General features: G+C 41.9%; 1 protein-coding gene across 21 annotated transcripts in view; it reads left to right on the top strand.

The window, feature by feature from the left end:
* Window positions 1–245: 245 nt before the first annotated feature.
* The window catches only part of tle3b (TLE family member 3, transcriptional corepressor b), a 28,447-nt gene continuing 3,648 nt past the window's right edge, over window positions 246–25,044 (top strand). Inside the window, exons 1-19 of one of the 21 annotated variants that reach the window (XM_073858989.1) lie at window positions 246–365; window positions 1,852–2,039; window positions 2,863–2,963; window positions 3,133–3,196; window positions 4,527–4,571; window positions 10,938–11,000; window positions 11,159–11,263; window positions 13,671–13,703; window positions 16,150–16,354; window positions 16,508–16,524; window positions 18,814–18,936; window positions 20,391–20,441; window positions 20,528–20,680; window positions 21,086–21,218; window positions 21,331–21,506; window positions 21,935–22,011; window positions 22,116–22,365; window positions 23,105–23,352; window positions 24,214–24,361. In XM_073858989.1, the coding sequence (XP_073715090.1) occupies window positions 2,016–2,039; window positions 2,863–2,963; window positions 3,133–3,196; window positions 4,527–4,571; window positions 10,938–11,000; window positions 11,159–11,263; window positions 13,671–13,703; window positions 16,150–16,354; window positions 16,508–16,524; window positions 18,814–18,936; window positions 20,391–20,441; window positions 20,528–20,680; window positions 21,086–21,218; window positions 21,331–21,506; window positions 21,935–22,011; window positions 22,116–22,365; window positions 23,105–23,352; window positions 24,214–24,361 (2,016 nt within the window). In that variant the 5' untranslated portion in view covers window positions 246–365; window positions 1,852–2,015. Of the gene's footprint in view, window positions 366–1,851; window positions 2,040–2,862; window positions 2,964–3,132; window positions 3,197–4,526; window positions 4,572–10,937; window positions 11,001–11,158; window positions 11,264–13,670; window positions 13,704–16,149; window positions 16,355–16,507; window positions 16,525–18,813; window positions 18,937–20,390; window positions 20,442–20,527; window positions 20,681–21,085; window positions 21,219–21,327; window positions 21,507–21,934; window positions 22,012–22,115; window positions 22,366–23,104; window positions 23,353–24,213; window positions 24,362–25,044 lie in introns of those variants that run through there. The other 20 variants (XM_073858997.1, XM_073858993.1, XM_073858994.1 and 17 more) reach the window with 20 other exon arrangements.

Raw genomic sequence — 25,044 nt, 5'->3', positions numbered from 1 at the left:
TTCCCTCTTTTGTTTTACGCAGGGCTCTTTTTACCACATGGTAGTGACAGATTGTTTGAGCTGGAAGGAAAAGCCATTCGAAGCTAATTAAGCAGCCATTCCAAGCACTATTCACAGGCGGGAGGCTGAGAGGCGCAGGCATTTGTCAGCGCTCTGCCCCTCGTGGGCTTGATTGACAACTTAGGTCTCGAACTGACAACCCGTGCAGCTCTGAGCCAATCAGATTTAAGCCCGAGCTCTGATTGGCCAGAGGGCGCTGAACAAGGAGCTGTGCTCCACGTGGGTCTGAGCAACACATGATAGGTTGTTTTTTCGGGCTCAGACGTGGGTATGGAGGGTGTTGCTGAGCAGACAGCGTGAATCAAGTAATGAGGGCTGATTTCACAGATTATGCTGTTAATTTGAGTTACATTCAAAATCGGTAGCATAACTTTACATCGACAGTGAGGGTTCTTCTTCATATAAAAGGGCGGTCAAAGTTGGACTTGCTTGAAAGAAACCAAACAAAAGCTTGGTGGGCTCAAATCAGTCAGGCAGTTTGTTTTTGACATGCTTTTAAACCAGAGTTGAATTCGGCGAAAACATGATTATGAAACCTTATTTGTGAAATATCACAGCGTCTGTTTGAACAAAATTTGGTTCAACTGCTGTGAATTGACAATTTTCAGTTTTACGGGTTTTTTTTCATCACTTTATACTAATAGATAAGCAGATTATTTCACTTTTAATATGCGTTTCTTTGGCTGCAATTTATCTCTTTAAAATTTCAGCTGGTGGCTAGACATTATTTGCCGCTCATGTAAGTTGTTTGTCTATGGGGAAAGAAACTCATTTAAAGCCAAAATGGCGAATATGATGTCACGTTTTTATTATCCAATCAGCACGCACACTAAAGACGTGCCCCACGTGGGATCCCAAGCTTGATTGGTCCGTTGTGGTAAACTCCTTTTCGAGCTTTGATTGGCCGCGTTTGGTCGTTCTCGCGGTAGTTGAGCCCGCGTGTCAGTGGGCAGTCTGTGTGTGGTACTGGAGAAGATACTGGGCAAAACGATTGCGAGCGGATGGCACGTAGGAACCAAACTTTTCACCATCAAACATTTAAAACAAACAAACGGGGATTGGGCGAATCGACCAACAACTGGAATTCTGCGAATTTTGAACAACCGAGACCCGAGTATTAACTGGGAAAAACATTTTTCCAATCGATTGTAGGCGCTGCTCTTCTAGGGTTGGGATTGTACGCAGCCCAGCCGACAACCGATTCCCAACCAGCGCCTCGTATAAGGTCACGAGTGGAGGACTTCGACGATTCCTCCGCGTGAGGAATTACTGCTGTATTTACCTTTGTGGAAAGGGACTTAATGGAGACAAAAGGATAACGCGGAAGATAACTTTCAAACGAATCCACTTGTAATCTAGACTGTTTATTTAGCTATTAAGCACCTTGTGCGTCCCCTTCCTGTTTCGTTACTAGTAAAATATTACCGTTACGGTTATCCTTTGAGGTTCTAGGTTATGTAGTGGTTATATGTTCAAACGCAACAGTAACGTTGTTTGGCACATTATTAAAGGATCGTTCCAAGTTATTTGTTTTTATTTCTTAAAATACGTTTATGACATTACTGAGTAATCTTGTTGGGTTTAATGCAAACAAATAGCATTCAGGTAATCTTGTTATTTCGAGAAGTCTAGCAGGCAGCTTGTTAGTCGCAGCTCGCGGCGCAGATGACAAGAAGCAAATCCTGTCCACAACTATCCTGTTTACAACACAAGCGCTGCTGAATGCTTTACTCTTTTTGGAGATTATGAGCCAACACGCTGTGTTTTGTCTTGCTCCTTGACCGTGTGAAGGATAACTGGGATAAGGTGTGGGAGAAACTCGCGTGGATCGGGCGGACGGACCGAGCTTTGTGCGTCCGTTTGTGCTGGGAGGGCTGACGGACAGACGGACGGACTCGGATTACTGAGGAGCGCCACATCCACTGGATCTTAACCTCAGAAAGGATACATTCAAGATGTATCCACAGGGCCGGCATCCGGTGAGTAACACAAATTATTTTGCATCCATCTTCGCTAGACCGTTGTGCTCGTGACCCGTACTATTGGGTCGTGTGACGTTTCTGTCGCGCAGTGACCTTCATATACATTTAACTGATCGAAACTAAATGCTTTGAAGTTGTTTTAGACTTATTTCAAAGTAAAATAATTGTATGAAAAGAAACGCATCACAGAAGGGCATTTAGCGTTGTTTAGAGAGCAGAGGAAGGAGGGTGGATCAGCGTCCAGTTTTTTTTCCGGGTCTGTTTAGACGCAGTGACCCGTCCGTGTCACGCCGACCGCGGCTGAATGATGGAGGCTGTTCCCACTACCGCCGGCAAGCCAAGCTCGAGGGAACGCCCGAGCACTTCTGACAAACCGCAATTCTGCTCCGATGAAATATCATTTCCCCGAAAATCAGGAAGCATGAAATGTGTTATTGACACCAGCGGTTATACCCATGGCTTGTTTAAAAACACAATGAAAGTAAAAACTGAGACCTGCTGTAGACGAAGGTAGTACGAGAGAGCTTGTGAAGTGACAGAGTATAAACAAATGACACGCTGTCAAAATGCTGGGTTGTTTCTATCCAAGGTTAGAACGAATCCACCTGCTTGGTATAAATTACCTATTTTCTAGGTTAATTTAAACCTAGAGTGCATTTATTTTATAAATATTTTTCTTTACCAATATTTGTGCACCCTGGGAATAGAAGTCACGACCTTTGTGTTTGCTAATGCAATGTGCTACCAATTGAGCAATAGGAACACTGCAATACTTCTCTATAATACAATAATACTTTATATATTGCATCATATTTTTCAGGCACCTCACCAGCCTGGTCAGCCAGGTTTCAAATTCACAGTAGCAGAATCATGTGACAGGATTAAAGATGAATTCCAGTTCCTTCAAGCTCAGTACCACAGGTAAATACTGCTTGTTATTGCCAGTATGATGATGTTTGCGTTCAATATATTTCACACCCTGTTTACTATGTGAAACGGATTTGATTGTCTTTATTTGACAGACAAAAGCTTAATAAACTAAAAGAAACTGAAAATGCATTGTTGGACTAATTCTTTATATTCTCTATAGTCTTAAAGTGGAGTATGACAAACTGGCCAATGAGAAGACTGAGATGCAGCGACACTATGTAATGGTAAGATCTATTTTTTCTATAGTCTTTAATTTTGTTAAAATGTCAAAAAGGCCACCAGCCAGTTATCAGAGCTAATGTTTAGTTTATACTCTCCCTATTTATCATGTTATATTGTTTGAAGGATCAGTGTTGATATAATGAGAGTGTGGGTGTTTTTATTTGTTGTTAAATGCCTGGAGGGATGTTATGGGCAGGGTGTTACTGGTTATTCTCAATGCTAATGTGTCTTGATTCGCGTGGGAGAAAGACAGACCTGCGTGACCTCACCGAGTTTAACCTCAATTCAAAAGTATAGATCCACCATAAGACACAATAAAGGCTTGTACTAATCTGGTTGAGATTTTTGTAACAAATACCATATCAGGATATGTCACAGATAAAGACAATAGTGAAACAGACACGGAGCTCTGAAGAGTGACTTTAGCAAATCAATAAGACACTTGATGTTTATTCAAATGACTTTGTTTTGATTTTAATTGCATGACGCAGTTTAAAGATTATCAGCCTTCATAATGATTGAAGTCTCATTCAATATTGACCCTCATGTGCAGTTGAAGAAGTAGTACACTAATATTAGTGTTGCAGAATTGCTCTTATTGGAAAGCCACTAAGTGGAAACTGAATTCCAGCGGGATATGATGTAATAGTGTACAGGTTGAACGGTGTTAACTGAGCTCTCCTCTCTTATCTTATTTGAACATGCAGCAGGTAGTGACACAACATGCTGGCAGTTTTGTTAAATATTATTTTTCAAAAGAATTGCTCAGTGGTAAAGGTTACTACCAGATAAACGAAGTGAAGTACACAGGCATGCTCTGAGAAAATGTTTTCTTGATGTTAGGGGAATGTAATGTTTGCAGCAGTTTGTTTAAAGAAATATTATGATCGCTATGTTAGAAAGGTATGCTGTGTGACAGATGCCAAAGAGGGGAGTTTTTACTTAAAAAAATTAGTTTGTGTAGATGTTAAAAAGGCCTGGGGTTTAAAGAGAAGGATGGTCAAATGATTTAGATAATTTAAGAGATTTTTTTTAACAGCCGCATGCTAACAGGTTTGAGAAGGCAACTTCTATGAATAGTAGTAGTATGCTGAGTAAATGTTGCCAGAGAGATTCATAAACATTGCTCTACCACTGTAATCAGACCATTATCTGAGTGCTAGCTTTGTGTACACATTACCGTTTTTCTGTGTGCATTCTGTTACACTCCAGGAAGTTTAGCTGGAAAACAAATTAGGTGTATGATAAATTGAGGTCTAGGATAGTTTACAACAGTCAATAGCATAATGGTATTACTTGCGAGTTAAATGCATTTCACATTATCTCTTACAGTACTACGAGATGTCCTATGGGCTGAACATCGAAATGCATAAACAGGTACGTGACACCTTATTCATTTTGTCATTGTGCATTATTTGCAGGTTTGATGGTTTTTAGTGTTTTTTCTGATTAACTTCTTTTGTGACCTTTGATCTGGCGGAGGAGTTTGGTGTCAGGGAGTTAATAATGACACAGCAGGGTCTTTGCACGCATTGCTGGTCAGTAAATGGCTTTTGCAGTGTTCTGCAAGAGTAGTAGCCAACAGTTTGTGCTCCAACAAATGGAAGTCAAAACAGAAGTGTTCTGCCTGTAAAAAAGTGAGATACCCAAAATTGGCAGAGAAAATAAAGTAATCATGCAATTTGTGTTGTGTGACTTTCCTCCAACATTTCATGTCATTTCTATACTGTCCATGTAATACAAAGCCAAAGGAAATGAATGGAATTGCTGGATATAAAAGGAAAAGAGATGAAAGGTGACGAGGTCAGGCCAAATAAAGCTCATTAGGTCAACTGTTGCCATAATTAAGTATTTTTCCTGCTCACCTCCGATTGTTGTGAGCCTGAACACAGTGTGTTTTCAACGCAACCGATCGATGGTTTTGTGTAACGATGCAAGCTTGTAGAATTTATGCACTTAAAACAAAGACTGGCCAACATCCACCCCCATTTCCCTTTATCTCTCTCTCTCTCTCTCTCTCTCTCTGTGTCATTAGCACTGATATGATGTATAGTCATATGAACAGGGCTCAGTTTGAAGAGGCCCTTTATGGTTCTCACCCCGAGGCCTCACAAGGTTAATGGTATCAGTGTGAGGGTGGTGAATTGGAACAGCATGTGTGATCCATCAGCCACTGCAAGTGTGTGTGTGTGTTTGTGTGGGTCTGGACCACATGTCTGTCTCTCACAGGCACTGCATTTTCTGAAAGGTTCTGTCAGGCACTTATCTCCAGCTGTGAGAAAGACAGGGAGAAAATGAAAAGGAAGGGAAGGGTAGGTGCAGGGGCTTTGCACAAACAGGTTAATCGACTGGCTTTTTTGCAAAGCCTCTCTTTTGTTTATCAATAGAGCTCTGACTGAGTGGTCTTGGATGCATGAATTATTCATTGGAGCATGGACTCCCTGCTCTCTCTGGTGTTGGCGATGACAGCAGTCTGATAACATGCATACTCTGCCCTTCACATAATGCTTTCGGCTAGAAAGGGAAGAGAGGCGATTGCATTTAGGTGTCAGAGTTGCCAATTTTGAGGATCCACCAGGTTGTAAATGCATTAAATAACTGTTGTGTAAGCGCATGCTTGCGTTTGTGGAATGGTGTGATCTGGGCACGAGGGAGGGTCAGCGCTAATCCTGCGGTCTGTTAGAGCCTCGGGGCAGGACGGTGAATGTATGGTCGTGAGGGGAGGGGTTTGCCACAGGGGGAGGAAGTGGACGGCTGTGCTTGTCAATATAGCTCTTTAATTACCGGGTCTCAGCGTCCCTGATCTGCTGTTCCTCTCTGTCTAACACAGTTCCCTCTGTCTCTGCCCTGTCTTCATTTTCTTCCTCGTTTTGTCCTCAAATATGCACCTCTGAATGAATGCAGAACTAATGTGTGTGTGTTGTCATCAGCGTGGCTGTATTTGGTCAGTTCTTTGTGTGCACACACACTAAGCCAGATTCATTAAGTGCAGCTCAGTCTGTGGCCTTCGAGGGTGAGAGAGAGAGAGGGTGAGGTAGAGACAGGCAGCAGGGAGGGAACTTGTTCAGATGAATAATTTATTCAGGATTCCAGGAATTGTTTGCCAAGGTGATGATGGTCGATTTGATTCTGAGCCAAAGCAAACTGACTCCAGGCACACTGCAGTCTCTCTTCAGAAGTGTTTGTGTACATGCGAGTGAGATGTCTAGTGGTGACAAAATGCGCCCGCATTATGATGGCCAACCGGTGAATTCCTAAAAGACAATCATGAGCTGCTTATATCAAAGAATGGAGGCAAGGTTGTAAAATTAACTACTGCTTTGTGTATGGCCAATTTGAAACTATTAAAATGTTATGCTGTAAAAAGGTTTGTTTCAAAGGGCTCCAGACTAACTATTTAGTGGCACACTCTCAAATTTTGGTGGCAGTCTGGAGCCCTGACCTATTGTCCGATTCACGTTTTTAAATTTCCTTTGGCGTGTAAGTGTGTATTAGTACATGTCAACGATATGCAAAAGGTACATAACCCAAAGTAAACAATGACGCGAGTTATCGTCTCCAATGTAAATCTCTTTTCTTGGATTACAACAAACACACGGATTGTAGGCAACAGTTTACTTTCTGGGATTGGTGATGTAGACAAGACTGACATTATTATAATTCCTCCCGCTTCAGACTCACAGCCTGTAAGTTAACGCCTGTTAGCATTGCATTGTTTGAGCAAATCTTTCAAACATGGTAAAGAGCGTCACGTTTCCGGCTGACGTCAGAGGTATTCAGGCCAATCACAACGTACAGATTAGCTGGCCAATCAGGGACACAGGGGTTTTCAAATCTGTGCATTTCAGGAAGAGAGTGAAATCTGGATCTACAAAAATGTACAGTGTTTATAATACATTGTATTATACCAAATACACAAAATAACGTTGTTTTTAGCATTGAAATGGGTACACTTTAAGAGGTTCAGATTTAAAAAAATGATAGACAGTGCAACATTAATATGAGGAAATTGTTACTGTAGGGTGTAAGTGAGTTTTGGGTCGCATCTGTCTCTCGGGCCTGTTTACTGAACCAGGTGGTCGTGTCTGTGGCCTTTGTGTCCGACTCCAGAAGATGAATGCACAGAGAGACAAACATCACTTATACGGTTCCAACAGGATTTGCAGTGCATAACCAGCAACGGGAAGACAGAGACACCCTGTGCAGACGACTGCTGCTCAATGCAGCCTTTCAGCCTGAGGCAAGCCGAGTTTTAGAGGAGCCTGTGTCAGGCTGGTGCACGAATGCCACTGGGTGCTTTCTTTCGCTTGTGAACTTGTTTAATATCTGCTGATAGCGTCATCTGTTCTAAGAACAGCTCTGTGTGGCTTTTTTGATAGGTGCATTTGTGTGTTTAACGTTTGAGTGAACATGTAAATGTGAGCTTAGCTATACAAACTCACTCCCTGTTTTCCCTCCCACTTATCTAGTCTGTAATTGTTCATCGAGTCACAAAGAGAGTGCAGCAGGATGTATGTTTTTGCCAGTGAGTGGCTCTTCTTCAGTGCGCAGTTGTTTTGCGGCATATTTAATCCTCATCAGCATCTCCCTGTACTCTGCTCGTACCCACAGCAACAGGTAAATGGCTTCTGGCGTGCCATTGACAGGGCTATGTGTGAGAGCTCTTCACACGCTGCTTGACAGCACTAAGCACCTGGGATTGTGAAGCTGAGCAGAAGCCTCTCGCTCTCTCTCTCTACTCAAGGGCCTTGTTTTCACTTCCCGTGCTGTTTTTTTATATTTGTGGGTGCTGTTCTGGTAGCTTACTGCACACCTCTGGAACTCTGTAGTACCACACTTCCTGTTCTCCTCCAGAAAACACATGACATGGTGGTTTAGGCTGAGGTTAGTGTATTTTGTAGTTTAGCTTGTGTGAAGTGATACTGATGTGGTGTATATGAAGTGTATCAGGGAGTGATTGTTATAAAAACATGTACATTTAGTAGAATCACATCATATTTCTAAAACGCAAGCAAAAAAAACATAATTTCTGGTTTGAGAATCGTTGGAATCAAGTCATCTATACAAGATGCAGAATAGGACATTCAAAAATTACACGCATGTTTACTCCCAGGAGAAAATCCTCCAAAATGTTCCTCTTGTCAGAATTCATTGTCCATTAAACATATCCTTCTAGATTGTATTACTGTGAGAAACCTTTTTTATTCTGTTGATACTTTTGAAAAGGTTTTTAATCAAGGAAATGAATTTTAAACATCTTTTCTAGTCTTATTTTATTTAATGACACTTTATTCTCGGCATGAATAAAGCCTTACTGTGGGTTTACACTAAAACGCGAAGCATGCAATCACATCGCGTTGCTCGCTCTAGTTTTCTCGAGGGATTTAACTTCATGTCATGCAAATTTTTCCCTCAAGTTGAATATTTTCAACTTGGGCGAAGACACGTTTGAGGCGAATAGCACGTGTCTTCACGGCAAACGCGCCACCCCTATCGTGTCATTCGCATCGCCCCACGCGAGGACGCATCTGATTCATCTTTGCATTGACTTTGTATGTAATCTACTCGCGCAAATCGTTGAACTCGCATCTGGTGTAAACCCACAGTTAGAAGCTGGTTTGGCGTTTAAAAGAAAACACAAGCCAAAAACTGTACATATTTATACATATAAGTATATTAAGCCTCTTTTAAGGACAATTATCATTGTGACATACATTCCTCTCCAAATTTTACTGTAATAAAGACGTTTAGCTAAGCAAAATATCTTAGTGTCCTTAACCTAGTGGGTTAGTGTCCAAAATGTAAGTGTCCTTTCTCATTTATGACCTGAATATCATGAGGTCTCATCCATTTTTTTTGTGTTTTAGGGTTGTGTTACGGTATTCTTCCTTAAAGGGACTTTCTAAAGTGGATTGTTTTATATGTAGGAGCATCAGAACAGGAAGCTGTTGGCAAAAGCAGATGTTTATAGCTCGTCTGTGTTTGGGTACAATGGTACAGAGGTGTCTATGGACCGGTTAAACTGAACAGCCATTTCTGATAATCACCGTGGAATATCGCCTCATTCGCCAGAGCCAAAAAATCCTGGGGACCGTCCAGAACGTGGTGTTTCCCAATCTTCTCTAACACGCACACACACACTTCAACCTATCTCTGAAAGAGGAGCCGTTACCCCTCCCCCCCGCTGCCCCTTTCATCCCGCATTAATTTGCCGAGTTGATCTGATCGACAGGCCGAAAATTCAATTTAATGACCTTCCCCTGTGCGCGTAATATGATTTTACTGCCTGTTATGGTCAAGCAGAGCTCCAATTTACATAATGATCCGAGGGAGAGATAGGGGCGGGCCGGTTGCTGTGGCAACCTCAGAGTGGCATACAGGAATGGAAGCAGAGGGAAGGGGTGGGTTGAAGGAGTGTGTGAGAAAGAAAACCTCAGCGTATGGTTTGTATATGAGGGCAGTGCTTTTTTTAATGGCCTTGAGAGTCTTTGTTGTTTGGTTAGATGGCAACAGATTATTGAAAAGTCATGAGTTTGTTTTGCAAAGGGGTGTTGGTTATTTGTGTCTGTGTATATCTGGATAGGCTGGAAAAGCATTAATAGCTCAGTGACTCTGAAGGGGTGTGGAGATGGCTTAGATCTTTTGTTCACGTCCCTAGAGACAGTTCATCACAGGTCAAAACACATCCACTCTCGCCCTGTTTTAAAGAGAGACCAAATCCATCAGAGTGCTGGGGTCAGCACCCTCCCACAGGCACAGAGGTCCCTCTGCCAAAAATGAACGGAATGTGGCTTGCAGTGAAAGAAAGAAAAATTTCTCTCCGCCCTCACCTGCTGGGCCATCTGCTCCAACCTATAATCAATTTGTTCACCGCCCCATACTTCCTCTCCCTCTCTCGCTTTTATTCTCTCTTTCTCCTCTCCGCCCGTTCTTGCTCTAATTCCCCCTCTCTCTCCCTTCGTGCCTTTCCATCCTAAACCGTTAGCATAGCTCATGATGAAATATAGCTCTTGGGTCTTCAGGTAGCCATGAGTGATGCAGGAGAACCAGAGCATGTTGGCTGATTACCCTGTCTGTCTCTCCATATCAATAAAAGTCATTTTGAATATTGCTGTAGGGCTCTGGTTCCTCTCCTCCTGTGCCTCTGTAATGGGAGCATTGGGAAAAATGGTAATTGCTCAGTATTGCCATCGTTAATCTCCCAGCACCAAATCAGCATTAGCATATTTCAGCATCTTAATGAAATAATCTGTCTGGGTAATGAGGGGGTGGCGGGGGATGGTGTGGTCGAGGCCAGACAACCCCCCCCCCCCTCCATCCCATTTCTTGGCCAGATGGGCACTGCAGGCGTTTTGCCCAAATTGGCCTGGCAGCGCTGTGAATTTGGCCAGATCTGTTTCAGTAGCAGTGTGTTGGAGCAAGGTCTGGCTTTATGAGCTTCATGCCATATCGGTGCTCGGAGCCTCGTGTTCATTATGCACAGAAACGGCAGACACATGGCAGCAGCAGTAAAAACAGATGTTTCTGAAGTTTTTACTTCATTAATCAAGAGTTCTGGAGGTATCCCATAATGCCTCGTTCGGAAACGGAGAAACTCGATTAGAGCGTTCGGCAAAGTGAAAGTAACTTAGGGGTGTACAGGCTCATGCTGTCATGGTTTAAATACATTGGATCGATTAGAGAAGAGCTGACAACACTTAGCAGTTTGATTTAATAACCACACTTTCTGTTTTTGTGTTTCAGACTGAGATTGCCAAACGGCTAAATGCTATTCTTGCTCAAATCATGCCTTTCTTGTCACAAGAGGTAATTATGTATTATTTTCCCTTTATGAGCTGTCAAAAAAGTTTGTTGTTTAAGCAGCAAATGTTTTGAGTTGCAAATGTTTTCCGTTAGCCCTCACTAACTAGCTAGCCCATGCTAACTTGCTATGTATTGATCTAAGCCTCTACCCTTTCCTCCAGCACCAACAGCAGGTCGCGCAGGCTGTTGAACGTGCTAAGCAGGTGACAATGACAGAGCTGAATGCCATCATCGGGGTACGTGGACTTCCCAATCTGCCTCTCACCGTGTGTATACCCCTCTTTCTCCTTCATTTGACCAGGGCCAGGGACAAACCTGCACACACACACCCTAGTATACTAATGCTTTTATACTTGGCTCGTAAAAACAATTTGATTCATAGTATGTTCTAATAAAGAGCGAAACCTGGCCTACTCCCATAGGCGGGATTCAAGTCAAAGGTAATATGTCAGCTGTAAATCTTTCTTTGACAATCATTCAATGTAATATGTATAACCTCACGAGCTCTTAAACAATCTAAGGGCGAATACATGATGGACAGAACTGTTTAAACTTGATTTGGGAGGAGATCAGGATAGTTGATGTGCTTTAATGCCTTCAGTGTTGCAGGTTTGCCCTTCGCCCTTCATGGTCTGATTTTAATTTTTTAATTGTTAAGTGATGTGTTTACACCATTATGTTTGACTGTCATGCCATTGTTTGTCTTCTCAATATGTGCGCTTCGGATGATTTGAGTTAATTTATGCGTGTAGTGTTTCTGTGCATCTGTTCGTCACAGGTTTTGAGAAGCATGTGGAGATAAACTTGTTCAGGCTTGTAAAGTTAAGCTCTTGTTTTGATCACACAAAGGGAGAAGTCTAACTCTATAAGGGACGTGTGTGATTAGCAATGGTGAATGCTTTAAAGAGCTTGCGTTAAAGGACTTTCCCCATTGACACTGGCGGCACGAACAATTACATGCGTCACTGCCTAAAATTTCTAGGAGTGTAGTAATCATCTTTTTTTTTTATTGTGGCTAACAAATCGGTTTCTAGTCCAGATCCAAAGCAGATAGCTAAATAGTAACAGGAAGGAACAGCATGTCTTCTCCAGGAGTTTGTGAGTGTGACTGACCCAGATTCCTGGGCTGATCTGAACCTGGCTGGTGGGTAGGAGGTCCTGAGCTGGGTCAGGGCAGTTAGAGCCAGATATCGGAATTCAATTAGGGCAAATGAGCCAAGACTCTGACCCCGGTTTTCAATGTAATTGCTTCCTCGAATCCGGCTGAATGAAACTGTCGACGGGGCTCCATCATTAAACAGCCGGCCATTCAGCAGAACGGTTTGGAAGGAGGTGGGGAAACGGGGGGGATGGAAAGGACAGGGCTTGTTGCTTTTACTCCCACATACACACACACACTTGGTAGTGTCACATGGTCATCACGATGGTTGATAAATAGATGGTCAGACAGGCACTTGCCACACAATTGTGGGCATTAACACAGAGACACACACACAGAGAGACTGAAATTGCTGGCTGGTGAGATGGCAGGAGATCAATCTGTGCCCTGGTGGTTGGAGGAGGGAGAAGGGGTCATTAAAGATTCACTGTTAATCGGGAGCCAGCAGCATTTGTAATCGGGAGCCAGCAGCATTTGGCACAGAGCGAGAGAGAGGAGATTATTGAAGGAGAGTCATTGTTTGAGGCAGTGATATCCACAGGGAGGGGCAGAGGCAAATAAGTGGGTTAGAGGAGAGAGACGTCCATTAAAGCTTTTGGTCTGCGGTAGTCCTACTACTGACCTGTCAGAGCTGTGCATGTCTGTGGCTTTGGTAATAAGTTACTGGAGTTCAGTTCTTATGTTAATGATGCTGTGGTTGTGCGCTTGACTTATTGACAGAGTGACTTACTCGCAGATGAAAAACTACTGGTTGAGATACTCACTCAAAGAGTATGAGATGTCTCGAACCGTGTTCAACTAGATATATGCAAAATACATCAAGAAATAGTCAAGAAATCAGATGCACTGTTCAATTGGGCTGTTTGTGAGTGACACAACAGCTGAAGTTGTTTGTCTGAATGGACAACTAGTTAACCGTTGTGACCCTTCTCTGACTTGCACTTTGTATGAACATTAGTCCCAGGTGACGACACAATCCAGTCATCAGTAGTCACAGGACATGTTTGAGATTTATGTAAATAGCAGCTATAAATGGTAGTCTGTCCTGGCTAACCACACGGATCATTTAAGCCTGATGCTAATAGCAGGTTTACACAGGATCTTTATTATTTGTATGAAAAGTCATATATGAAAGCCAATATAAATGGTAGTGCCTTTGTTTCATGTAAAGCATTAGTGGTGGAGGTTTGCTGCTGGTTTTGTCTGTGTTTTGATACAGAACACCAGATTCACTTTGCATACTCTTTCTGTTCGTTTGCATTTCACATTTCACACCAACAGCAGAATTGGCCTCTGTCTGACTCCGAACCTCACTCAGAAAATAAAAAACAATGTTTAGTCAGTTGTACGCTATTATATTATTAACTAAAGGGTTATCGGAAATCAATACATCAGTTTAGGAAGCGTTAGAGGTGTTAAGGTCAGAAACACATTTTATGTCTAGATGTATTTTTGCAGTAGTGATGTATTATTCATAAATGAGTAATGATGTGCTCCTCTCTTTTCTCCATCAGCAGCAGCCTCATTCTGTTTATCCTGCTTTGATGGTCAGTGCTAAAGACAGTTGTGTCTATGTATGTGTTTGTGTGTGTTATATTTGAGCTTTTGAAGTGAAACCGAGAGCCTAACGTTATTTGCACCCTAACACCTAACAGTGTTATACAGTATGTGTGTGTATACATACAGTATATCCTGCATTGTGCTTCATTTAGTCATTGGTGTCAAAAAATGTCTGTTTAATGGGGTTTATATATGTTAAAGTTAACAGTAACTAGTTTTATTGGATATCTCATGCAGTTTAATTTTGGCATTTTACATAGTTTGATTTCTAGAGACTTGTAATAATATACTAAGCATAGGTGTATGTGTGTATAATACACGCCTTAACAAAGAAGACTGCAAATCACTGCGCTGTCAGGCTGCAACACTGCGGTATGTGCGCACGTTTAAAGGGAAGGATTATAGCTGGATATATCACTTTTAGCTGTTTCCACTTTCCTTATTAGTTTTCTTTTTCATCTCCTGAGATGCCAGCAGCACTTGAACCACCATCTGTTATTTTACACAGGAAATTGGTAAAAAGGTCCAAATTCATAGTGAATGTGCACCAGGCAGTGCAATAAGCAGAATAACTTTAGTTAAAGTGTTTCGCAGGTCAAAATAAGTGCAGAAACCTTGTGGAAAAAATAAAACACCACATCGGCTGACATTTCTGTAATGATTTCTTTAATCTATGCTGGAGTTAGCCAAAAGACAGTAGGTCATTTATTCAAATTTTTTGGGCAGTTGTAGAAGAAACACAGACATGTTCGATTCGCACGAGATTAAAATCACAACATGCAGATGTAAAGCTCAAATTTACCTAGCTTGTATTATTCTCTCTCTCTCTCTCTTTCTTTCTTTCTCTACCTATCCGGTTGTTAAGTAACAAAAAAATCATGGCTATAAATACACTTGTATCATAATAAAAAACTACCAAAAACACATGATCCTAAATTTGACCAGACATGGATTTATAGACGTGGATTTTTTATGAATTATTAATTTTGATTCTGGGAGCCTGAGACTGCAGTTTACACACGAGTTTATAAAAATTTTCCTTAAATGTGTGATATGAATAAATAGTGCTCATAATCGTCCGTTTAAATAATATCCTATTGAAATGAGCAGAGGTTTTGACCCGGAAGCGGTATTCCTTGCGTCATTACTTAACAACCGGATTATTTCACATGTTCCTCTCCCACTTATGAACAGACACTTTGACACGCAGTAACTATTAAATTAATGATAACATATAGGATGTCTATTTTTAAGGTGGCTTGGCTGAATGGAGTTGGTAACTGTATGTCTGTAAAGGATTCATTAATGCCTTTCACTAAACCTCCTGTGTGTATATCAGAAAATCCTGCACCTTTTTTATTTTGCCTTGTGTACGTGGGAACCATGTGTAAACATCAGGCCTATCTGAAATTCATTTGAATACCATTTCATTGCAAAAAATATGCATGTAAGGTTGGTTAGTTTTAAAGAGCAGTGCCATTGCTTCCCCTATCTTTTTTTAAATCGGATATTTTGTTACTTCCGTAAAAATTTAAAGGAAAACACCACCGTTTTTCAATATTTTACCATGTTCTTACCTCAACTTAGATTAATTAATACACACCTATCTTTTTTCAATGCGTGCACTTTTAATCTTTGTTCAGCGCCTCGTGAATGTGCTAGCATTTAGCCTGGCTCCATTCATTCCTATGGTTCCAAACAAGGATGAATTTCGAACCCACCAAACACTTCCATGTTTATCCTATTTAAAGACTGTTGCATGAGTAAGTATGGTGGCACAAAAGAAAACCTTTGTTTGGAGCCATAGGAATGAATGGGGCTAGGCTTAATGCTAACACATTCAAGAAGTGATCCCAAGACACGTGTAAGGGGCGTGTCGTAGTGAGGACGCTAGTCTCATCGCAACAAGTTATCGTTCAGCTCTTTAGTTGGCAAACTGGAATAATGCACAGATTAGGGAGCTCCTCACTATCCATGCTGAAACAGAGATCGATTGCCAGCTTCATAAAACAGAACACGTCATGTGCAAGTTTATGCACATGTGTGGTTTCTCCAGAGATAAATGGCGAATAAGCAAACTTGCTAATTTTGTAGGCTAAAATATATGTATAGTCTGTACACACGAAAACGCAGGGGTGTCTGATTCAGATTTATTCCCGGTTTCAAAAAATATTGGAATAATGCTCATAAAAGCTGTATCCGTCCAGACAAAACGGAAAAAAATTGTGCGTATACAGCTATAAACCAGTCTCCCCGTGGACAGGCTCTCAGTATGGACATGTGCTTGTGAAAAGTGTCCTGCTTTCATCCAGCCACTAATGGAGGTGTTAGGCTGCTAATGTAACTTATTTTCTGTTTAGCGTGTGATTCACTCTGTGCCATCTTTATGCTTTTTCCATCTGACCCACTTGATGTAAATGTGTGTGTTGACAGCAGCAGCAGCTCCAGGCTCAGCACCTTTCCCATGCTGCTCATGGACCCCCGGTGCAGCTGCCTCCTCACCCCTCAGGGCTGCAGCCCCCCAGCATCCCTTCAGTCACCGGTACGACGCCTGGTTTACTGGCGCTCGGCGCTCTGGGTAGCCAGGCACACCTGCCAGTCAAAGATGAGAAAAACCACCATGACCTGGAGCACAGAGGTAACAGACGCAAGCTTGGATTTGAGTACTTCAGCGTAATTTTTTTAGTCACAGAAAACAGTATGCAAATGCGTTGCTAAGAAAATTAATGGAAATTCCGACTTGTTGTTTTTCTCTTCTTCTATCAACATTGTCGTTCTCCCCTGGATAAAGAGCGGGAATCCAGCACGGTAAGTTCTGCCAGTTCCTGACTTTGTCTCTTAAGTCTTGACATTTGATGAAGAGGGAACGCAGTGGCACGTTAACAGCGTGAGCAGAGCAGAGCGGGTAGCATTAGTGCACGCTAAGCCTTTAAAAAAAATAATGAATAGAAAAGGGAGCCCGCTGTATAATCCTACTTTTAATCCAGGTAAAAAATGCGCAAAAGCACAGGCCAGGGATTAGTGGCGCTATAATTTCATCACAATTAAAAAAGACTTTGACTTTCTTATCTTAAAGGATTTGTTCCTACCCACTCTTCACGTCTCGGATAAACCTGACTCATTCAGTCTTAGTCTCCTCCTTTGTTTCACTATTCCCCCCTTTCTGTTTTATTAACTGCCTTTTCACTCATTCCTTCGGCTCTTTGTCTCCATAGCTCCCTGTCTGTCGTATCCTCCACTGTTTATTTGTGGTTTTCATATAACCACTTAAAGCTTTTGTCTCCCTATCTCCCAAATGCTGGATTGCCCTATTTTGCCTGTTAAACTAGATGTGCAGAATGATTTGACTTGGCACTAGACTGTTGTGTGTGTGTGCGTTGAATGGGAGCAGTCATGCCTGCAGAAATCAGACTTTGCTGCTGATTAGCGCTTAGCGCAGCAGCGGCCGTCCTGCTCTTTGCCCGCCAGTACTTCCTGTTGTCACGGGTCATCTGATAGCACTGCTCTGACTTTGCTTATTGAGTCACGTTAAGCCTGTCTTAAAAGGTCAGCCTATTAAACCCACTGCAGAGCAGCTGAGAAATACACACTCCTCTGTCAAGCTGACAGAGCGGTCGAGGTCTATTTATTACTTTTGGATTAGCAAAAGGGAGGAATAGAAGAAGGAGTTGTGGACTGCTTCGTGCTGACAAAGGCAACACTGAGATTGTTGTAAAGCATTTGTCAGAAGGCTTTAAGCTGCTGGGCTTTCTTTATGACCCCTTCAGGAAAGCGTTGAGTTCCTTCTGCTTGCAGCCCACTTCCTTTGGCCCAAGCACATCCTCCTTTTCAACTGTCTGTCATTTTCGTGCTGGATGAATAGAGGTTTGTCAGTCAGAGTGAGAGTGTGGGCTTGGCACTGAGATCATGCCCTGGCAGTGCCACACTCTTTGGCATAGAGTTGCTGCTCGTCTGCCCAGCAAGCACAGAGGGTGTGCAAGTCAGCCAATGCCATTCTCGTTGCATTCTGGGTAACATGGGTTGTAGCAGTTCCCTTCTACTCCTTTTTCCTATCTTCTTCCTTTCTGCTCTACAGTATTGTTGTGGATTTTTACTGATGTACCTACCCATGCTCTCTCACTCCTCCAAGTACACCTTTTTCCTCCCTTTTGCGGTGAAACCCCACCAAGTACAATAAAGTCAGTGAGTGGTCTTGGCCAAGGGCGGAAAAGAAAAGGAGACATGGACATACATGCTCTCGCTCTCCCCGAGATGGCAACGACCTCTGTTCAGGCCCGCTGGCCGTGGAGAAAAGGGTAGCTGTTTGCGGTGTTTTAGTTGGGTTTGTGCGGGAGGCAAGGAAAACAAGCTCTTGTCTGGCTGGTTAACTCTCGGGGTGCAGGGCTGTTTATTCTGCTCTGCTGTTTGCGTTTTAATGTGTTTTTCTCTCGCGCGCCGTATCCCTCCCTCACTATGCTGCAGGGATCAGTTTTCTCCCGACCCTGTGCTCCAGTTTGGCACATTTGTGTTGTGTAATGCTCTGTGCTGGTTGCCCGGGGCTGCAGGGTTAGCCCAGACTGTTTGAAGTGTAGTGTGGTCAGGCTGGTTTAGAGGCCTCACTCTTCGGGGATAGTTTGCTCAGCTGTCCCGCCTGCTTTGCTTCATGGGCTTGCTTGCTTGGCAGGCTTACTCTCTCTTCTCCATGCCAGGGAGATCAGGATGATCTAACAGGGCTTGGGGATTAACCCTCTCGCAACTCCATGTTTACCTAGTACAAGTAGGGAATTTACACACACGGCTTACTCAAAGCCCCACCAGTGGCCCCATGTCGCCTCTGATATTTGTATTTGTGCGGCTGAGAGTTCAGGTCGTCCTGAGCGTAGCTGACTGTCTAAAGTTAATAAGGCTAAGCTCTTGTTACATTCTAATGCAGGAGAATCTTTTTTCTAAAAATGTATTAAAACTGTTTTTATTTTTGTGCTAAGTGGAAAAATATGCATATTCTTTAAATGTTCCACTGTTATCTAGGCTAGGGGACATTGTGTTGTCAGCAGGTGCACAGTGAAAATGTATTTTTTGTGAATTGTGCTGATCAACTTTTTTATTTTTCTGTGTCAGCAGAATAATTCAGTATCACCGTCAGACAGCCTGAGGGCCAGTGAAAAACACAGAGGTTCATCTGACTACAGTCTGGACTCAAAGAAGCGCCGAGTGGAAGAGAAAGACAACCTGAGCCGTTATGTAAGCTCCCATCTCATATTTGATGTGGAAGTGTATAAACTGCCTTATTAATGTTACTGCGCAAACTGTCCTCCAGACAAGGGATGCACCAAAAGGAAAATTCTTGGCCAAAGCTGAATAATTTTTTTTTTTTTTTCATTTTACTAATTATTTTTCTCACCTTTGCACAAGTTACATTCAGAATGTCCTTTTTACTATATACAGTGAGGAAAATAAGTATTTGAACACCCTGCTACTTTGCAAGTTCTCCCACTTAGAAATCATGGAGGGGTCTGAAATTGTCATCGTAGGTGCATGTCCACTGTGAGAGACATAATCTAAAAAAAATCCAGAAATCACAATGTATGATTTTTTTTAACTATTTGTTTGTATGATACAGCTGCAAATAAGTTTTTGAACACCTGAGAAAATCAATCTTAATATTTGGTCCAGTAGCCTTTGTTTGCAATTACAGAGGTCAAACGTTTCCTGTAGTTTTTCACCACATTTGCACACACTGCAGGAGGGATTTTGGCCCACTCCTCCACACAGATCTTCTCTAGATCAGTCAGTTTTCTCCAAACAGGTTTGGTGGAATAATGACCAAAAAGTTCTATTTTGGTCTCATCTGACCACATGACTTTCTCCCATGACTCCTCTGGATCATCCAAATGGTCATTGGCAAACTTAAGACGGGCCTGGACATGTGCTGGTTTAAGCAGGGGAACCTTCCTTGCCATGCATGATTTCAGTGTATTACCAACAGTAACCTTGGAAACGGTGGTCCCAGCTCTTTCAGGTCATTGACCAGCTCCTCTCCTGTAGTTCTGGGCTGATTTCTCACCTTTCTTAGGATCATTGAGACCCCACGAGGTGAGATCTTGCATGGAGCCTCAGACCAAGGGAGATTGACAGTCATGTTTAGCTTCCATTTTCTAATGATTGCTCCAACAGTGGACCTTTTTTCACCAAGCTGCTTGGCAATTTCTCCGAAGACCTTTCCAGCCTTGTGGAGGTGTACAATTTTTTCTGTAGTGTCTTTGGGCAGCTCTTTGGTCTTGGACATGTTAGTAGTTGGATTCTTACTGATTGTATGGGGTGGACAGGTGTCTTTATGCAGCCAACAACCTCAAACAGGTTTATCTAATTTGGGATAATAAATGAGGTGGAGGTGGACATTTTAAAGGCAGACTAACAGGTCTTTGAGGGTCAGAAGTCTAAATACTTATTTGCAGCTGTATCATACAAACAAATGGTTAGAAGGTCATATATTGTGATTTCTGGATTTTTTTTTTTTTGGATTGTGTCTCTCACAGTGGACGTGCACATACGATGACAATTTCGGACCCCTCCATGATTTCTGATTGGGAGAACTTGCAAAATAGCAGGCTGTTCAAAAATTCGGTGCATTCCAACTCTTTTTTTTTTTTTTTTTAAGGATCTCTTAAATCTTGAGTTTTATTTCTGTGTTATAGGATAGCGACGGTGACAAAAGCGACGATCTTGTTGTGGATGTGTCCAATGAGGTAAGAAATGTGTTCTTTACACATTTTTCAGGTTGGCGAACAGCTGTCACTCCGTGCATGACTGACATTTTTCTTTGGCTTTGTAGGACCCAGCCACCCCAAGGGTCAGCCCGTCTCACTCTCCTCCTGAGAACGGACTTGATAAGGCCAGAGCACTAAAGAAAGATGCCCCCAACAGCCCCGCCTCTGTGGCCTCCTCTGGCAGCACCCCCTCTTCGAAAGTGAAGGACCACTCACATGTAAGACCAGCATAAGTGCTGTATGGTATTTACAGTATAAAGTCGCTGAACATGTGCAGACCTCCTTCCTCAGCAGCTTTATAGCCGTGGAATAAATGTCTGTTTGAACTGAAGCATAAGGTGAATACATCAGCTACTGTCAGACAAACAGCGGCTTAGCTGCTAGCACTGGCTAATATCCCAACACGCTTGGCTAGGAGAAAAGAGAGAAGTCAGAGTGATTAAAGATGAGTGAGAGGATGAGGTCTCTGGGAAGGTTCGGTCTGAAGTTTAGCTTTATCCTCCTCGGCTATAATGAGCTGTCAGTGTTTGACTGGATTAACGCGAGGGAGCTCTGTGGATTTGAGCATTTGTGGTATGTAGCTTTAGCTCTGTTAATTCCATCTCCATTCCTTCATCTCACATAACGACAAGTCCTCCACCCCAGGTTTGAAGTCCAACACCCCCACCCCACGCAACGATGCTCCCACCCCGGGAACCAGCAACACCCCTGGGCTCAGGCCCATACCCGGCAAACCTCCCGGTATAGAAACACTGGGTAAGGATGTATGCATATTCACTTCTGAGATCATATAGGTTTGTTCAGCCCATTGAGGGGTGTGTTCATGCAGTCATGGCTTTTCAACATCATCTCTGCATATTTCCAGCAGCACCCGGTATTCGTACACCATTGTCTATCGCAGCACCCTACGGGGCTCCGTTCGCAATGATGGGTCATCACCCAGAGATGAACGGTTCGCTGACCAGTCCAGGTGTTTATCCAGGCCTGCACATCTCCCCTCAGATGACAGCCGCAGCTGCTGCTGCTTATGGACGCTCACCTATGGTTAGATTTTTGTTTCCATACTTTCAGAAAGGTCTTGGTTTTTCGTCTTATTCAGGCTCTGTCTGTCTCGCATGGCTCTCCTGTGTTCTTTAAATCATCCAACATGGCCCTGGGCGGCTCCATAACCTATTCTAGCTCAGCATGCATATTCAATGTTAGGATAGCAATGTGGTTAAACATCTTTTGCATGTACTGATTTTGTTCTGCATCTCCTTGCATAGAAAATTACACGGTTTGTCTAATAAAAGCTTAAGGGGAGAAATAAAGTGTTCGTGAACAAGCTCTTAACTAGAAAATTACTCGAGTTGATATTAGATAATCAAATCAGCGTTTGCTTGTGTTGGAAAGCCCTTCTGTGTGAAAAGCTTTGTACTTATGTCTATCTTTGTACCATTTTGTTAAGATGTACCCATGTCTGTTTAATATAGGCGGCCTTTGATCCTCATCCCCACATGCGTGCTCCTGGTTTACCACCAAGTATGACCTCTATACCTGGAGGAAAACCGTGAGTGCTCTTGTTAACTATATAAAAAATGTAATTCAATTTAAAACTAAACGTTGCATAGTTTTTGCAGTTTCCAAAAGCTCTTGTCTCATTCTTCTCAATAGGGCCTACTCCTTCCATGTTAGCGTGGATGGACAGATGCAGCCAGTACCTTTTCCTCCAGACGCTCTGATTGGGCCAGGCATACCCCGTCACGCCCGTCAGATCAACACGCTCAGCCACGGTGAGGTTGTGTGCGCTGTAACCATTAGCAACCCTACGCGGCACGTCTACACTGGAGGAAAGGGCTGCGTGAAGATCTGGGACATCAGTCAGCCCGGGAGCAAGAGCCCTGTCTCGCAGCTCGATTGTCTGGTAAAGATGTTGTCTAATCAGTCTTCACAAATTACCTGAAATAAAAAAATATTCTTTCTTACTCGATTTGAACTTTTCTATTTTTAAACGTTTGCCCTCCCTTTAATTCCCTTTCCAAATATAGAACCTGAATCTGTATACTGTGTAGTAACTCTAGGGAAAAGATATAATGGCTATCCATCACCCATTCCCTCTCAGTTGCACATTGGTTTTTGTCCCCTCTCTCGCTCTGTAGTGCAAAAAGCCCTGTGTATTTGATGAGCTGTTATTCAGCCATTATAAAGTGATTTAATTTGTCTGAAAGCCTGCAGTTATTGATCTCCCCCAGGAACGGATCTAAAATTCTCTTGCTAATTTGAAAATGTGCATCATCCCGGTGCTGCAACTAAAAACCTTTAAAAGCTTTTCCCTCCCCACTTACCATTCTGAGCCCTCTTATCGGCCGCCGTTCCCACTCGATTAACCTTCATAAACACAGGTTAGACAGGGTTTAGAGAGTCACAGCAAATAACAGAGAGCTGACTGGCTGCTTTTCAGTCATGCCGCTTTGATTTGTTCACCTCTTTAGCCTGATTGTTGAGAGTTGGAAAAACCTGGGTGTAAAAAATCTAATTTAATGCATACAGAAGGGAAATGTTTTTATATTCATCACAGTACATTTGATTAATTACTGGACAATTGGTTATATGCTGACCTGGCTCTGTATCTTTTTTCTTCATGCGTCCCTCTCTCTTTTTAGAACAGGGATAACTACATCCGTTCCTGTAAGCTGCTTCCTGATGGTCGGACTCTGATTGTCGGAGGAGAAGCCAGCACTCTGACCATATGGGATCTGGCCTCCCAGACACCCCGTATCAAAGCCGAGCTCACCTCTTCTGCTCCTGCCTGCTACGCGCTGGCGATCAGCCCTGACGCCAAGGTCTGCTTCTCATGCTGCAGTGATGGAAATATTGCAGTTTGGGATCTTCATAACCAAACACTTGTCAGGCAGGAAGCAGTCCAGAGGGGACTACAAGAAATGTGTCTCTTTGCGGATAGAATTGCATGCATCCATACAGGGGCCGTTTCCTGGACAGGGATAAGCTTAAGCCAGGACAAGGCCTTAACAAAAAAATGTAACAAAATTTTCCTTACTAAAAATATTACTGGTGTGTAGGGCTGTCAAAAGATTGATCACGATTAATAAATAAAATAAAAGTTTGTTTGCGCATAATATGTTTGTGTGTGGATTGTGTGTAATTATCATCTATATATAAATACACGCATACATGTATTCATTTAAGAAAAATTTTATGTGTTTTTTATTTATATATAATATAAAATATATTAAAATCTAAATAAATATTTATATACATGTAAATGGTTCTTAAATACATGTATGCATGTGTGTGTATTTATTTATTTATTTATATATAAATATAAATATATATATATATATATATATATATATATATATATATATATATATATATATATATATATATATATATATATATATATATATATATATATATATATATATATATATATATATATATATATATATATATATATATATATATATATATATATATATATATATATATATATATATATATATATATACATACACACACAAAATAATTACATACATATTATGCAAAAACAAACTTTTATTTTGTATGCGATTAACCGCGATTAATCGTGGTGTGCATTTTGAGGCAAAACAAAGGCACTGATGTATTTAAAGATATGTCAGTGCAAGTTGTTTTCAGTTTGGACCGTTTAGGACTAGTATAATCCCTTTCTTGGAAACCGCCACATACTGTACTGATGCATTAACTGACAATGTGTTGTCTGTGTCCATAGGCAGTTCCAGGGGCACACAGATGGGGCAAGTTGTATAGACATTTCCCATGATGGCACCAAATTGTGGACAGGTGGCCTTGACAACACTGTTCGTTCCTGGGACCTGAGAGAGGGACGGCAGCTCCAGCAGCATGACTTCACTTCACAGGTGATTGTTGCGTACACTAAGTCATGCTGGATCAATTTATTTTGACCAACTGCTGTAGGTACTTTCTAAATGTTTTGATACTGAAGTTGCAAGCATGGTTTCTAGCTGCAGGAAATATTAGGTTTCCAATTTAAACATTTATTATTTCTGCAGGACCATATTTTCCAAAAATCATTGTTTTCAAACATAGAGAATCTATCAACATGCTTAAAAACATCAAAGCCCCATTTTGCAATTCTCTGGCAATGCTTTCCTGTAGCTGGTTTTCCATGCAAACGTGAAGTGAATCTTTTCAAAATTAGCAAAAAAGAAAAACAAAGAAATGCGAATTAGGTGCATTTCCATCAAGTTGTTTTAGCGAATGACGCTGGTTTTGGTTAGCCCAGTAACCAACAGTAAACAAAACAATGCGCACATGGAAAATGGGGACAGGACTGCATGTAGTCAAAATGGGACAATTTATTAAAGTATTAGTCCATTCCAGATAATTTACTTACCACCATGTCATGTCAAAATGTTGATGTCTTTCTATGTTCAGTCAAGAAGATATTATGTTTTTTGAGGAAAACATTCCAGGATTTTTTCTCATTTTAATAGACTTTAATGGACCCCAACACGAAACTGTTTTAATGCAGTTTAAAATTGAAGTTTCAATGGATTTTCAAAGGATTCTAAACGATCTC

This window comes from Misgurnus anguillicaudatus, chromosome 21 (assembly GCF_027580225.2).
Source record: "Misgurnus anguillicaudatus chromosome 21, ASM2758022v2, whole genome shotgun sequence".
In the NCBI taxonomy this organism is placed as follows: domain Eukaryota; kingdom Metazoa; phylum Chordata; class Actinopteri; order Cypriniformes; family Cobitidae; genus Misgurnus; species Misgurnus anguillicaudatus.
This window is presented reverse-complemented; position numbering and strand designations above follow the sequence as displayed.